Source organism: Argiope bruennichi, chromosome X2 (genome assembly GCF_947563725.1).
Source record: "Argiope bruennichi chromosome X2, qqArgBrue1.1, whole genome shotgun sequence".
Classification (NCBI taxonomy): Eukaryota; Metazoa; Arthropoda; class Arachnida; order Araneae; family Araneidae; genus Argiope; species Argiope bruennichi.
Window position 1 is genome coordinate 35433031 of NC_079163.1, and position 15989 is coordinate 35449019.

General features: G+C 28.7%; 1 protein-coding gene across 2 annotated transcripts in view; it reads right to left on the reverse strand.

Annotated features, from left to right (window-relative positions):
* The window catches only part of LOC129960917 (diacylglycerol lipase-alpha-like), a 190894-nt gene that overhangs the window by 87593 nt on the left and 87312 nt on the right, over nt 1–15989 (reverse strand). For both annotated transcript variants that reach the window (XM_056074649.1, XM_056074648.1), the window contains exons 4-5: nt 14001–14202; nt 8361–8445 (exon numbers count right to left, since the gene is read on the reverse strand). In XM_056074649.1, coding sequence (XP_055930624.1) covers nt 8361–8445; nt 14001–14202 — 287 coding nt within the window. The remainder of the gene's footprint in view (nt 1–8360; nt 8446–14000; nt 14203–15989) is intronic.

The following is a 15989-nucleotide window of genomic DNA, read 5'->3' on the forward strand; positions in this document are numbered from 1 at the left end:
TTTGAAATAAAGAACATAAGCGTTGGTTTCAATATTTAATTAATTTATAACTTGCAATGTAAACAACTAAACTTCCAGGAAATAAAATTTCACAACATTTAATATACTGATCTTCAAATCACCAAATAAAATCTTAAATAGCCGCTTAAATTTTGAAAGTGAAACCTAACACCACCTAAAGGAATAAGATTTTTTCTTTTGCTTCTTTTCTCAGAAATACTGATTAAAATGCCAATTTTCTTGAAGTTTTTCGATAAAGCCGAATACATTCTTTCCGTTTCTTTGCTTTCAACAGAAATTCCGTTTTATTTTCTTTTTAATGGAAATGATTCAGGGTGGAGATATTAGCAAACATTTAATGATTTCCTTTTCAGCAAAGCGAAATATGATCTTTACGAAATGGCTCAAGGATTGGAATTTCTTTTAAAAATAAGAGCTTTTCTTATAAAATAATTCGTCTGGCAGACCTGGAATGTTATTGAGGCAGAAACTTTATTCGAAAGTTGGATTTCAGTGTGAATTCTTTTTTTGAAAGAAAAAGTTAGTGCCTGGAAATATGAGCTATATCGTCACTTCTGCGATTAAATTCGTGTTTTCGTGAAGTTTTGGATTTCGGCGTTTATAGACTTATTGACGAAACGTTTTACCAAGATGCGCAATTTAATATGAATCTGCTTTTCTTTTTGAGCTGCACCAAAAGACTCTTGCTACTGGATTTTTTTTCCTAGTTAATTAGAGAATTTTAATATGTAAAATCGTAAGAATCGTTTTTGAAAACATTTGCAATTATTTTATTCCTTTTTGCTAGGCTGTATAATGAAAAATGGATTAAATGCAATCATTCGTTAATGTGGCGCATTGAAATCAGCTAGTTCTACAATTTAATTTTGCAATGAGTGGGAGCATACATTACACCTTATTATTATCGTACTTAATATCAAAAAGTTTGCTAAATTATAAATGTTTTTTAGAAAATAAAACCATTTTCTGAACATTATAAGAATATAAATATTCTTAACCTTCATATGATACAGTTATTGTACTATAAAACAATATGCCTGTCCAGCCATGGAAATAACATATGTTTTGCCTAATTACCCTAATAAATTACTTGGATATTTTTTCTTCCCACTTCAGTGGATTATCTGAAGTGAAAGAATTACACTTATTTTTAGTGAGGAAAAACAACAATAAATAACCCACGGGTTTTTGTTTGGTTTTAGTTATATTAACGTCCCATTTGAAGCAACACTAGGGCTATTTTGGGACGGATCTCGTAATTTTGAACCGCAGTCAGATGACGAGGACGATACCTGAGGTGGCACCCCCCTCTCCACACCACACCACACCAGCGGGAGGACGTTTGGTCATGACGGATTTAACGTGCAACAGACCCTCTTACATGACGGTTCTTCGGTGGAATCGGGTCACGAACCTGAAACCCTCCAGTTCCGAAGCCAAGACCTTACCACCAGGCCACCGCGGCCCAAACGCACGGGCAGGCGAAACAGATAAACTATTTTCCATTTTAAGGGAGAAAAGCACTTCCTTTACTAGAGTTCCTGTTTCAAAATGTTCATTGCAAGGACATATATAGTAAGCCTTTTCCCACATGTCCATGTTTCTTCTTTTAAAATTTGTTTTTGCTGTTGCGATTGTGTGTATATAATTGTAATTAAGGATTTTTAATTACACAAACATATATACGATTATGCCCACCGATGACATGAGAAATATTCTTTATTTTTTTTACTGCGCCAGCTTCTAGATAACTATAAATCAATAACCACAATCTTCGCATATGTTGTTCATATTTTTTTATAGATATAAATGATCCATTCAAGTACACTAAAATTAGTATTTTATCTTTCCTTATACGACAGCTCCACATGGCATGCATTTGCTGCACTAATACTTGTATTCGTTGTTGCAGGTAAGGTATATGAATACTTTCAAAACTGTCAGTTGTTTGCTTGTAAATGGAGGCTTACACGTTAACAGTTTTGTTCCATATTTTCTCAAATAAAGGCCTATGTTTCAGCAAAATAGAAAGAAACAACAAATAATAATGCAACGGGAAAAGAAAGAAAAAAGTGTATAAGTAGGCCCTGTAAAAGGAAATGTTTGTGTAAGTGTCGGACTGTCATTACTTGATTGACAATTACTAAAGCCATTGAACATTATTGGAGCTACTAAATGCTCCACAAATATAAGGGCACAAAGTGTGAATATACACCTTAAGACCATTATATTAGTACTAGTTTAATTAATAAAAAATTATGCGGCATTGAGTTTTTTCCTCCATAACTTAAGAAAATATTATATAAATTTAATTTTTATACCATTTAAATTCTAAAATTTTTCTAGCTAATATACTAATTTAATTGCAACTTTTCCCCAGAATTATATGAATTAAAAAAATTTTGCACAATTTTCAGCAATACATTTTGTTATTAAAATGAAATTCAAAATCAATTTTCTTTGCTTCGCTAAATATCAATCATACGATTTTCTACCATTCTTGAAAGCTAAGCAAGGAATAAGCAGGTTTGTTAATTTCCTGCTCAGTTTACATGAGAAATCAACAAGGGAAAACTGAAATACCTCAAAAGACAACCAGCAATTTGAAACGAATTATATTTTTACTGGAATTTATGCTTTTATTACTGGAATTTCTATTTTTAACGGTATATTAAATAGAAAAGATGTAGAGCTATTAAAATAACAAGAATTTAATGTCTTCCATTTTGATGTTTAAAAAAGGCTTAATTGAAAAAAAAAATAAGAAAGTTATGTTGAAAAAAAATTGAATATTTTATACCAAGTTTCTTGAACAAAGAAATAAGCTGTATTTCTATATGATCGTTTAATACTGGAGTTGAACTGATAAATAACATGAAACTTTTAAATTCTTCGCATTATGAAGTATTATACCAAATTCACATTATAAAGCATTATAGCATTATCATATTAAATTTGAACCAAAAATATTCATTGCATATTAATTAATGAGATTTCCATAAAATTTTACGAAAATTTAAAATTTGTGAAAATAGCAGTTAAAGTTACACAAGAAGCATTAAAATGTACATTATGCAATTACAAAAGTGAATGTAGTTTCCAGATGAAGAACGTAAAAACAAATGCCTAACGGCTTTATAAAGAGAACTAATCAGAAATTAAGAAAAAATACCAGGAATAAAAAAATCAGAAATAAAATCAGAAATTAAGAAAAAATATCAGAAATAAAAAAAATCAGAAATTAAGAAAAAATATCAGAAATAAAAAAACATATTCGACATTTCCGCCAAAATTCGTCTTTTCATTGTAGTCCGCTAAAATGAATATTTCTTTGTTGTTAAGAATCATTTTCGTGACATTAAAAAAAAAAGGATTTTTTCTCTATTTCAGCTTTCATCTACCTCGAATCGCTGAAGGAGAATAATTTCTCATTTGCATTCCAAGTACCAGGAGATTCAGATCAGGAGAAAGAGAGAGCCACTGAATCTAAAACTGTTCATTTTCTATCCTTTCTTAAAGAAGACTGTGAAAAACAGAGAAATGCCGAGTAAATGTTGATGACGGGGCCTGTCACTCGCAACTTTATAGAGGATCAGTTGGAGAAGAATAGGATAGTGTATCTGTTGGCACCTTTTTTTTTATCCGTCTTTAAAGGCGACGGCTATTTTAAAAGAAGCGTTCCTCTTACACAATGCATTACAAACAGTCGAATGCACTCTTTCAAATGGATGAAAAATGGATATTTCACGTTCTTGCCCGTTTTTTTTCCTTCCTTGTCCTCAATTCGAAAAATCAATATCTTTTTGCAAAGCTTTAAAACAATTTAGATTTTGTTTCCTAATCATGTAAAGAATTGAATACAATCAAATAAGCAATCTTCTTATTTTTGTTCTTATCTTTTGTATGCTTAAGAAATTGTGCTAGGGAACTTCTATTCATTTATTGTAGATCTTAGGAGGGAAGTGTGGTAAATAAAAAAGTTTAATCTGTCAAAGAGGAAATAGCAATGTGTGTATCAGTTTCTGCAGTGGAAGAAAATAAAGTTTGTTATTTATTAAACTAGTTTTCGAGACTAAATACAAAACGCTCTTGCACAATAAACAGCATTATGTATTTTGACTCGTAATATAAAGATAAGTATTGAAGACTTTTTTACCACTTTCCGTTGACCAATTAGACAAATACAAACATACAAATCTTATACAATACATACATACATGTTTCATACAAATCATAATTTCAGAGTCGCCTTCTAAATTTAATTTAACTATCTCTTTTGAGTCATATTGTTTGTTTACGCACACATGGACAAGCTAATAGACATTTAGTCTACGCATTTACTCGAATAGAATGCACATATCTATAATTTTATTGTAAAGATCCTATGTTCAAGTTTTGAATTTATGTTTTCCATTTGTCACATTCGAATCTACAACTGAACGGAAATGACAGGTAATCAAACTTTAGAGTGATTTGGTCGAATATTCGATATAAATATTTAATTTTAATACCAAAACATACAGGATTTCTTCTATTGATTACAGTAAAATAAAGTAGCTTTGTAATGTCGTAAATGAATTACTTCATTTCGTAGTCGATTTGTTTGCCATGTTAAGATTGCAATAATTGATGGCTAAAAAACTGGTGGTAGTATTGGTGGTTGTCTGTGGTTGAGGTGGTTGTGAAACTTCAAGAAGCGTCAAATAGCCACAAAGAAAAATAAGCACAAATATTTTTAAGTTCTAATTGAAATCAGTGTATCTAATTATTTTATTATTTTTTAAAGATCATCATTTGTTTCACAGAACTTCTTAATTTTTGAATAAAATTTATTTTATTATTCGATATAGATATGTATATAATATTGTTCGATATAGATATGCATATAATATGAAAACAAGATACCGGATTTCTTCTATTAATTACAGTAAAATAAAGTAGCTTGGCCATGTCTTAACTGAGTTATTTCATTTCGAAGGCGATTTGTTTTCCAAATTAAGCTCCCAATAATGGATGGATAAAAAATTGGTAGTAGTGGTGGTGGTTGTGTGGGGTTAGGGAGGGGATAATGCCAAAAGAAGCGCCAAACAGTCACAAAGAGAAACAGGGACAAATACTTTTAAGTGCTAAATGAAATCAGTGCATCTAATTGTTTTATTACTTTTTAAAGATCATCATTTGTTTCATAAAACTTTGGGATTTTTAAATAATATTGTTTCCAGTCTTAAATAAAACACTGATACTGCCGCTTAATAGTTTTAAGAATGCTCAATGCAATATTTATGCGAATATTCAGAATAATTTTTAAATTTTTTTCTACGCCTCTTAAATATATGTAGCACACTTTCATTCGACCAGAAAGAAAAACCAGATTCAATCCGTTGTTATGCAGACAATTCACAAACTATAAAAGACGCTCCACTTTTTGGTCTTTTAGAATAACGTCACAGGTTATTTGTGTAGATCACAAAAACAAGAAGACTAGTCTGTTGCGTTTTATTTTTAGTTAAAGAAGATTCCTTTTCTTTATGCAGACTTCAGCATTTACGTTGATGTTGGTTTTTTTGACACCTTTATGATTTTTTTTTATAGAATACTTCCCAAAAATAAGGGCAAATATATTTGAATTTAGCTGGGTCTCACCAAAGGATATATTTTAAATGGTGATTTTTTTTTTTAATTTTTTTTTTAACGCGTCCGATAAACAGTTTCAAGAAGGCTTCGGAATGTTTTCCTTGTATATGTGTATAATCATGTTGGATGCAGATTAAATGTGTTCACAATCATGGATTATTTATTCCATCAATTATTCTTCTGTCAAAGTTTTGTATACATTTATGATAGAAGGAAAAAAGATTTATGTCTTAAAAATAGTTGTTTTTAACTATTATTTTTTGCTAGGGTAAATTTTATTTAGTTTTTACAATTTTTTTTTATTCTTAGACTTATTAAGAGGGTTTCGAAATTCAATATCGTAATTTCGTAAATAAAAATTAAAATTTCGTAAATCAAATTAGTAAATTTGACTAACGAAATTTTAATCACTTTTAAGTTTAATGAATGCAGCAAAATCTTAAAAAAGGTACAAAGTATCCTTCTCCGCCTGTTGGTATATCAGAAACTGTAAAAACTTGGTGTACATTTAATGATCAGGTTAGATTTGGTTTCTTGGTTTAAAGACATAAAAGTCTGGTTTGACCAATGCTACTCCAAATATGTAGGGAATAAAAACTAAATAAAAAAAAAATCCTAGTATTAAAAGCGATACCATGTTTATATGCTCGCAAAGGATCAAACTGATGGACGATTAGTTTGATTGGATTTGGTTCCAAATTTGATAATATCTACACTTCAAATGTCAAAACGGTGTATCAAATTTTATGCATCTAATTCATTTCGTTTTGTAGTTATTGCATAAACTTATATTCTGACATCCGTACACACAGATTTTCTTTGAATGAATTTCTTTGAAAATTGGGCATAAATAATCAAATTTTATATAATGATAATATACAAAATTTCATCAGCTTAGCTTAAAGCATTTACGAGTTATCAAATTCACAGACAGATCAACAAACCGAACATTATTCCTTTTTTTTTTTTTTTTTTTTTTTTTTTTTTGATTTTGGGAAGTCTGAAGCGTGGAGATTCCTCGAAATTTCGAATTTTTTGACGATTGCGGTACTTTCTCTTCGTATAAAAAAGAAAAAAAATTAAAATCGAAAAAGAATCCTACAAATGATATTAAATTAATTAGAGTCATTTGATTTTTAGCTAACTAAAGTCTTCAACATTAATATGAAAATATTCTGTGTATGAAGGAATGATTAGGACAGGGAGTACTAAAAATAAAATGAAAAACCAAAGGAAAAAGGGAAGCAATCAGGATTGGGAACTTTTCCTAGGGGGAAAATAAACTTCCTTTATAATGTCACAATTATTTAATATTAGTATAAAAATGTTATAAGTGAAAAATATTTCACCGTAAAAGGAATCTGGCTTTCAACTTTTAAATCGTTACAAAATTGATATATTGATATTTAAATTTTACAGTGTCACTCGATGTTTACGTTGATACCACAAAAACATTTATGTTACAATATACTGCGAATAGTAATGATGCAAGATGTCTTTGTTACAATATTTAACAAAGGGCATGGTAACCTTTAAAGTAAATAATATGAAAACGAGAGGGATTTCGCGAAATGACAGATGGAACGGCTGTCAATCATTTCAAAAACTCAGCATGAAAAGGGTTGGATTTTGTGTCAACAGCTGCCAACAAAGCTGTCTCTTTAGACAGGTGTTAAAGAATAGGGCATATATCTGTCTTTATTTTTAAATGCTACCCTACCTTTTTGGAAACGATGATTGAAATCTTTAGAATAGTTTTTTTTATAGGCTTACAAAAGTAATTTGAAATAAGCATTGCAGACATGCTATCTCCCATTATCGTATAGTTCATTTTTTTCTCCAAATGAACATGTGCTCGCTTTCAATTTCATAAATGCAGATTTGTTTTGATAGCATATGTAATTACAGTAATTAAATGAAAGGAATAAAACTTCTTTGGCACTCTAGTTGTAATTTTTTTTTCTTTTTTTGTCTCGTGCTCTGATTTCAACAACATTTAGTAACAGGTAAAAATTAAAATAAATCTCCACGAATGCAAATTTAAATAACGGGAGGCAATTGTAATGGTTTGCAATGAAATGACAGTAACATGATTTCTCTAGCAGGTTTTGCAATGTCTGTCTGATTTAATCATAAATAACCTAACTGTTAATTCAGAGCATTTACGACAAGAATCAAGTACAGTTTTTTTCTCAATTTGCTATTGAATTTGGTTTATTGAAAATCTATAGTAACGCTGTTGAAATGCAAATTAATGATGGTATACCATTCATTTTCTTTTAATATTTTAAATTTGAATTTTTTTCGAAGTTTTTAAGAACTTTTAATTCATATCAACATAGAATTACGGAATTTTATACGTAACGTGCAAAAATTGATTGGGATTTTCTATAACAGGAAATTTCTAGGAGTTTATAAGTTGTTTATTTCTATGCAAGTTCTGTTATGCGTCGAAGGCTTTTTTTTTACTGATTTTGATTAATCAAAGCACTTATATTATGAAACTTTATGAAATATTTTGAGGATTGACCTACTTGTGAATTTGAATAAGTAACGAAGGCAAAATCTGTGGTTATATATCACTTTTATTTAACTTGATTTCTTTCATGTTTGAAAAGAATGCAAATTTTGAAATCGATTTTTAAACACTTTCTGATTCGTTATAGAGATCTAGAAAAGTAGAAAAAGTATTAAATTGAAATTACCCTTTGTTGATCGGAATGTCCAATGCAGCAAAACAGCAGGCGGCATCTTCTATTCCAGCTGTCTTGGTACTCTCTCATAGCTTTCCTGCAATGAAAAATAAACATAATTTTGCAATGCTTATTATAGGTGCCAAAGCACATTTTCTCTTTTTATTACAAATTTTATAATGAAGAGATAAATTGTTTAATATTCACTATTTATTAATATTCAGATGTTAAACAATCTGTTAAATATTTTTTTCATTTGTACATTTGCTTTTCTACTGGCGTGGATTGTTTTGTCAAGATTAAATTATAAATAGTTTAACATTTACTTAGTTTAGAGTATTTTGGCAAAAACTATTTTTCTATTGAAAAGTTTTATTATTAACGCATGTAAAAATATTAATGCATATTCACAAACAATAATGCATTATTGTTTGTATGAATAATGCATTAAAAAATAAAAAAAAAAAGAATAACACGAAAATCTGTCCAAACATTTCCTGTCAACATTTTTCTATTTTAAACGACAAATAAAGACGAATTTATAATTATTGAAAATAATAATCCTAATTTCAAGCATTTTATGCTCATTATTATTATAAGATAAAATATATCAGTATATGTACATGTATTTACGTTGATGAAATAAAATTTAAGTATAGTTAAGATTTGGCTATATTACTTTACTATCCGCCTTTGGGGACCGTTTGAGCTGTCTAGAATATTGACTGAGTTTAATATCTTAAGCATAAATTGATTAAATTAAATTTTCAGTGATTCTTTGAAAAAAAAACTCGAAGTGTTGAATCTGGATTGACATTAAAATCATATTTTATAAAAGCCTTACACTTATTCTCCTTATTGTGTATATGAACCTTTCTGAGAAAGTTAAATCACCTGACACCATAGTTAAATAAACGAGTCATTTATCGTTTAACTGCGCTTTGTTTTTCGCAGAATTATAACTTCACTTTATTATTCCTCATGTAGGCTGCGAACATAAAAAGCAGGATTGTTCTTTTTTAGCATTTTTCAGGATCGCAGGATCGCTCTTTTTTAGCAAATTTATTTTAGCAGGAATTTATTTAGTAAGGCCGTTCTTTTTTAGCAATGAATTTTTAGTATTCAATAATCAATTCCGTCAGTTTAGCAATTGACGAACTGACAATGTCCAAACAAATAAGAGCATTAGTTAACCAGCAGGAATTGTCTCCAAGAAACGTTTTCGCATATTTTCTAACTAAGCCGCTATTCTTCTTTCAGCATGAAAATTGTGGATCTTGAATAAAGTCATGAATGTCATAAATTCTCAGATTTTTATTTTAGAGCACATGAGTGTTATGTATTTCATGGTATAGTGAAGTATATTGAATATGCATTTCAGAAGCATTTTTACTGACCTACTGAAACCAAACTTTGGCATAGAGCTAACATTTTAGCAACAAAATCGTTTGCCAAATTTCATTCACCTAAGTTGTTGAGCTTTTGAGTTATCGCGTTTGCATTCTTGCAAATGAACCGACAGACAGACGATAAAATTCTAGATAAAATTCTGAATCGAATTTTATCTCTCTAGCCTTTTAAGTTTTGTAGGTATTTTCATTTGTTCCGAGATTATATATTATATATATATATATATACACACATGCCTACTGTGTATAGATTTCGTTTACAGTTTGATAGGAATCAGAAAATTTGGTGGAAAGGCAACATGACGAATTTCATTTGTCTAGCTCAAAGCATTTTTGAGTTATCATGCTCACCGACAGACATAATTTCAAAAATACGTTTTTCAGATTCAGGAAGGTTCGAAATGGAGGTTCGCTAAAATCTCGAGTTTGAATTTCTTGACGATTACAATATTTCAGTTCGTGTACAGGAAAGTAAGGAGGGGATTCAAATGAAAAAAAAATATTTAAAATATTTATTGTTGTATTGTAATATTTATTGTCTAAAAATTTACGAGAAAGATCAATTGCGGTGGATATTTATGCAAAAAGGGAACTGTGTAAAAGATCTGGATGCAGTAGGTACGAATACGAATTCAGCAAAGTCAACGTATTTGCATTGTATTTATATGCTGCAAAAAATTACGTCATTCATAACACGCATTTCCCAGATTTAGTCCCTAGTGATTAATTACTCCTAGCTAACAAATGAAATACTTCTATTTTTACTAAGGATAGAAATCATCAATGATTTCCGTTTGACAATTCCCAAGTTTTTCTGTCTCTTTGCAAATTATAATTGGGCAGATTATTTCTACTAGATTTGCATCTAAATTAATATACTTATAACAGAATTTCGGAAAGAAACATTTTTAATTTATTAAAAAAAATTCTTCACAAATTTTATGACTTTGATTAATCACTAAAATTGTTGAAAATTTTGATCGAAACACCATATATTAAATATACAAATTCATATTAAGTACACATTTGGTTCTTAAAATACATATCTTTACTGTAGAACAATGTAATAATTAGATTGCTTTACTTAATAGATATAAGCTTTGTACTGATTTAGGTAGCAACGCAAAATAACTAAAAAATGAATTTAAAATAAAAATCTTTAAAAAGGATTTTTTTATTTTTATACTTAAGAAGAACAATCTTCAACATTAATTTGAAAACTTCCATTTTGGAATTAAAAACCAAATTTAACAAAATGATTTTTTTCGAATTATATTCTCGGAATTCAAGCACCATAAAAACCATACAATTTCCTTCTTTCGCGGAAGCTAGAAGATGTTTAAAAAAATAATAATAATAATAATAATAATGGATGCGATGAAAACTCAAGAAGCCAAAAGACTAATCTTCCAATTTTGGAATAAATCTAATGGTTTTTGTAAATATGAAGAGTTTAAGTGTTTTTTTAGAAATATGTTTTATTATCAAAGGTCAGTTTGAATTCTTAGAGAATAATGATAAAATATCGGTTTAAAACAATTCTGAAGACTCAATGGTTTTCGCATGATGTAGTTTAGAAAAGATACTGTGCTTTACTTTTTATTTCTCTTGGTGGATTATTTTTACGTCGTTTTTTACCCAATAAAGCTTTTTTTAAGCAAGAATAACAAGATGGCTTTAATATATAATTAGGATTTCGTAAATTCCTCAGAATGAACGATACTGATATGTTTTCTTGAAATTGTATTTGAGCAGAAATTTTCTTAAGTATTAATGTTTTTTGCACAATACAGTTTAGAAAGCAATATTTGTATTATTATTTTTAATACACTTTCTTGAAAAATATAATAGGAGAGAATTATCATATAATTATGAATTTGTAGATTATTTAATGTAAAAATGCAATTATTTGCATTGTTGAAAATGCAAAAAATTTATATATAATGTATATATGTAAGAATTTTAATTTCCTCGCATTCAAAAAATAATTATTTTCTAATCACTCGAACTCCAGTCTTCACTTAAAATTCTGAGTTGCGAACCCTCTTATTTTCCCTCTGTAATCTCCACGTACTGCAAACCAAAAGTGTTTTTTCTATAAAATTCCATTCTAAAGCTATATATGCTCAAAATTATTTTTTCATGCCTTTTTTTCATTGTTTTTCTACCTTTCTATTTGGTTCACGGTATTGCCTGGTCATGGCAAACAAAATCTTACAAAAAAAATCTTGATATTAGATAAAAATTAAATTATTTCCATAACAGTAAGAAGAATAAGTTGAATTGTTTAAAGAACTCCAAGCCTGATTCTTCTTAAACCAAAACATGTTTGACATATTTATATTTTACAAATTAATATTAAACTGAGAAGCTGTTGTTATCGGTTCTTAAATCAATGCCAAAAATCGACCTTCGTAATTATTGTCTTTAAGTTCCTTATTCAAGCATATCCTTCCATAAGTGAGGAACATAAATTAACTTTTACATCTAAAAATTGTTTAATCCCAACATTGTTGATTTTCTAAGTATTAGAAATAACTTAATCTTGATGAGGAATCCGCAATCAGAAAGGGAGATAAATAACTTTTTTAATTAATAAATAGAATATTCTTTCCTTCCCCAGTCAATAAATCTTATGATTATTAATTAAGGCTTCTTCAGAAATACCTGACAGAGGTTACTCATGAGATCTTTCCCTGAGAGAGCTTAGTAAATGAGGAAATGAGGTTGTATAAATAAATTTCTGGCAGAGTTTCGAATGCAGAATAAATTTATGCTTACTCTATTTATAGATGAAAGTGTTAATTAAAATATCTTCATAGTCTTACGCTCTTAGATAAGCTCTTTCCTGAATCTATAAACAATAACGGGGCACAAGGTCATAAAATTCTAGATTAATGTTCTTTTTGGGGTTTTGTAATTAATTTTCCGAAGAGAGCATTTGAAAGCTGCACAAGAAAATCGGTCATCTACTCCATGTCAGTGCATCCGTTACTGTAAATATCGTGGATACAATAGTTTAATTTTTGAACTTAGTGGTATAATGAGTAATCATTGAAATATTTCTCACAAGTAATGATCTTTCAGCATGAAGTGAATATCTTATTTGTCATCAGAATTCCTGCCGAATTGTTGTCTAATCGGAAAATTTGGAATATATTTAAAAATTAAAAGGAATTTGTAAAAACTGAATATTTATCTAACGAAGAAACCTACTGGTTATATATTAATGCGAGATTCCTTTGTTTAGATTGCATGTAAAGTTGCCTGCATTTAAGATACAATTTTTATTCTCGGAAGTTTTCTTTCCTATCACCAACTAATTATTTTAGTAGAAAAGTATTGAAATATATATTACAAAGGGCATATTGAGCCCATTCCGGTTACCGAACATTGACAGAAGGCAAAATCCTGTCTAGAAGCTAAGTATTTGTTTTTCATCCAATTCTACCGTTAATCCTTTGCATTCGAATGTCTTCTGTCAGTCACCATTCAAGACTGTGCATCATTTTAACATTTCATTTATTTATTTTTTAAAAATTTTTATTATTAAAAATAATTGCAGAATGTTAAAAAGATGTAGTTCATTTTTCAGGGAAAGTCAACTTTAAAAAGTTGCATGTATTTATTTTTTGATGTAATAAACAGGCCCATGTATTAAGTGAATTATCATGCATCGAATTATCTTTCCGAGTACTAAATGTAAATTTGATTATGCGCGTTTACAACTACTGAGATGTAAGTATGAAGGTCATTATTTACAATGATTAAAATTAAAACTACCTTGTGAGCATTCAAGAATGAGACTATGGTTAAATGACAAATTAATTCAAATGTGTGAAGAAATTAAGAGTTTTAAAAATAATAATTGAAACGTGCTTGACAAATTGAATGGGATTTCTTTCTGAAATGCTTATAAAGACAGAGTTGTAAGTGACCAGATATTTATTTATTGAAAAAGGAGTCATAATTTTTCTGCCATTATATCAGATTCTATGGCTTCATCTGTGACTTGGAGGGCCATTAAAATTTGCCCTAAACTGCATGTCACAAGTGGCTGCTGATGGTTTCTTGGAAAGTCAGAAAATTGTAAATGTATTAGCAGCATAGCGGATAAGATCTGAGACGTCGCCACAATGCTGTTTATTTTAACGCCATACTAGCTTGAACTTGGAAAGCTTAGAGATAAGCATACCTTATCTTGTAATAAAAAATTCTGATTAAATGTCAAAAAATATCTCACCTGTGTCTCCAGTTCCTGTGACTTGTTCCAGACCTTCTAACTCTCGGTTTTTCAAATTTCTTATGTCCACGTTCAATTTCCTTCTGCTTCATGCTCATTTGGTACTGCTTCATTTTTACCCAGGATCGTCCAGCTGCATCGAAAGTGCACCAGGTGGTAATCAAGACGCTTATAAGCACGCACCAGTTGCATATGACGATGCCTGAAAAAAAGAAAAAACAATTGGTCGAACAATGTTTTCAAGAGACGACACGCAGCTGATTCAAGCTAAACTGATTCGCAGACGTTTTTTTTATATTTCCTGATGTGTTAGAGTTTTTTTTACACATTTTTTTTTACCGATAGCAATATGCTATTTTATTATTTTCAGAACTTAACTATTTGGTAATCTATTAATTAAATTAAATTAAAATTACCGGTAGCTAACTTGAGAAAAATTTGAATACAAGATTCTATAATTATAATAATTACACATAAAATAAAGACAAAAACTAGTAAACAATTTTAAAATCTCTATTTTTACCAGATTTATAAAAATATTTTTAAAATACGTTTTTATTCAAGTTGCACAAATTCTACATTATTGCTTAAGACAAATACAAATATTTTAATATGCCTAATCACAGAAATGAAACAATTTCTAATCAATTGGTTGAAAAATTCTTTTTGTGTAGTGTCTGTAAAATTTAACAAAATATTTGTAAATTAGTAACTGATTTTTAATAATAATAAAAAAAAAATCTGGAAGTATAATGTTAAATTCAGAAACTTTTATAGCATGCATTTTCAAACTTTCAACAGTACACAGTAAACAGCATACTAAGTTTTAAGAGAAGTGAAATCATAAGAATTTTAAAGGCAAAGCTGTGTAAATAAATAATTTCTGTTATATTATGATGATTAGTCTATCATTAGGAATAGTTTTCACAAGAAATTTTATAATTAGGAGATCAAAAAATGCACACCATTTACTGAACATCTCTTATTTTAATTTAGATTATAAAAAATGATAGTTTGTCCAATGTATTATTTAATATAGAAATTGGAGAAAAAGAAGGGAGACTTATAAATGTTTGAAGATATTTCCATTAATTTTCGTGAGAATGACGTGAAACAGAAAATTTTCAAATTTATCTTTGTACTCTTCTTTAATGAATATTTGTCTCTAAAAATACAACTAACATCAGAAAAAATAATTTCTATGTAAAAGTTATTTAATATAAAACTTTAATTATAAGAAGATTTTTCCTTCTACCGCTAAGCAAAGTAACTCCAAATCAATAATTTTAAAGTGACATTTAATGAAAATAATTTTATTCAAGATTATAGATAAAATTAAATATTTAAAATTATGCAAATTTTAACTTTAATCTTATTATTAGTATTATTTGATTCCCGAACTGCAAAGATCTAGGCAAAGATTCAGAAAAATTTCATTAATATAATGAAATTAAAATAAATGAATTTGTAATCAATATATCTTTTCAAATACGTTTATACCATGCTCTTGAATTTAATATCAGTGCACATCTAATATGAAAAATTCCTAATTACGATCGAAATATGAACTAACAATCTCAAGCTGAATTTAATTGAAAAAATATTTTGGTAATAAAAAATATTTTATAAGAAATTTCCCACGAGTTTGTGGTCTGCATTTATAAATAATTGCAATGCTAATTAAGTAAATTAAATTAACTAAATAAAAACAAGCATTATTTGAAATGGAAAGTAATTTCCTTTGAAGTGGGATTTTACCGTATCCCATTTTTTAAGAGAATTTTAAATTCGCTAATTGCATCCCAGACGTCGAAGTTTTGCTTTTTATGTGAGGAGTCTTAACAATTTCATTTAATTGCTTCCATTTTTAGCTTTTTCCTTGAAATAAAACACTACTTTCATCAAAATCATACTTTTTGTAAACAAAGTTGGCGCTGTGAGGCTTTACACAAAATAAAACACTCTTCCCTTCTAAGTTCTTGGAACCGA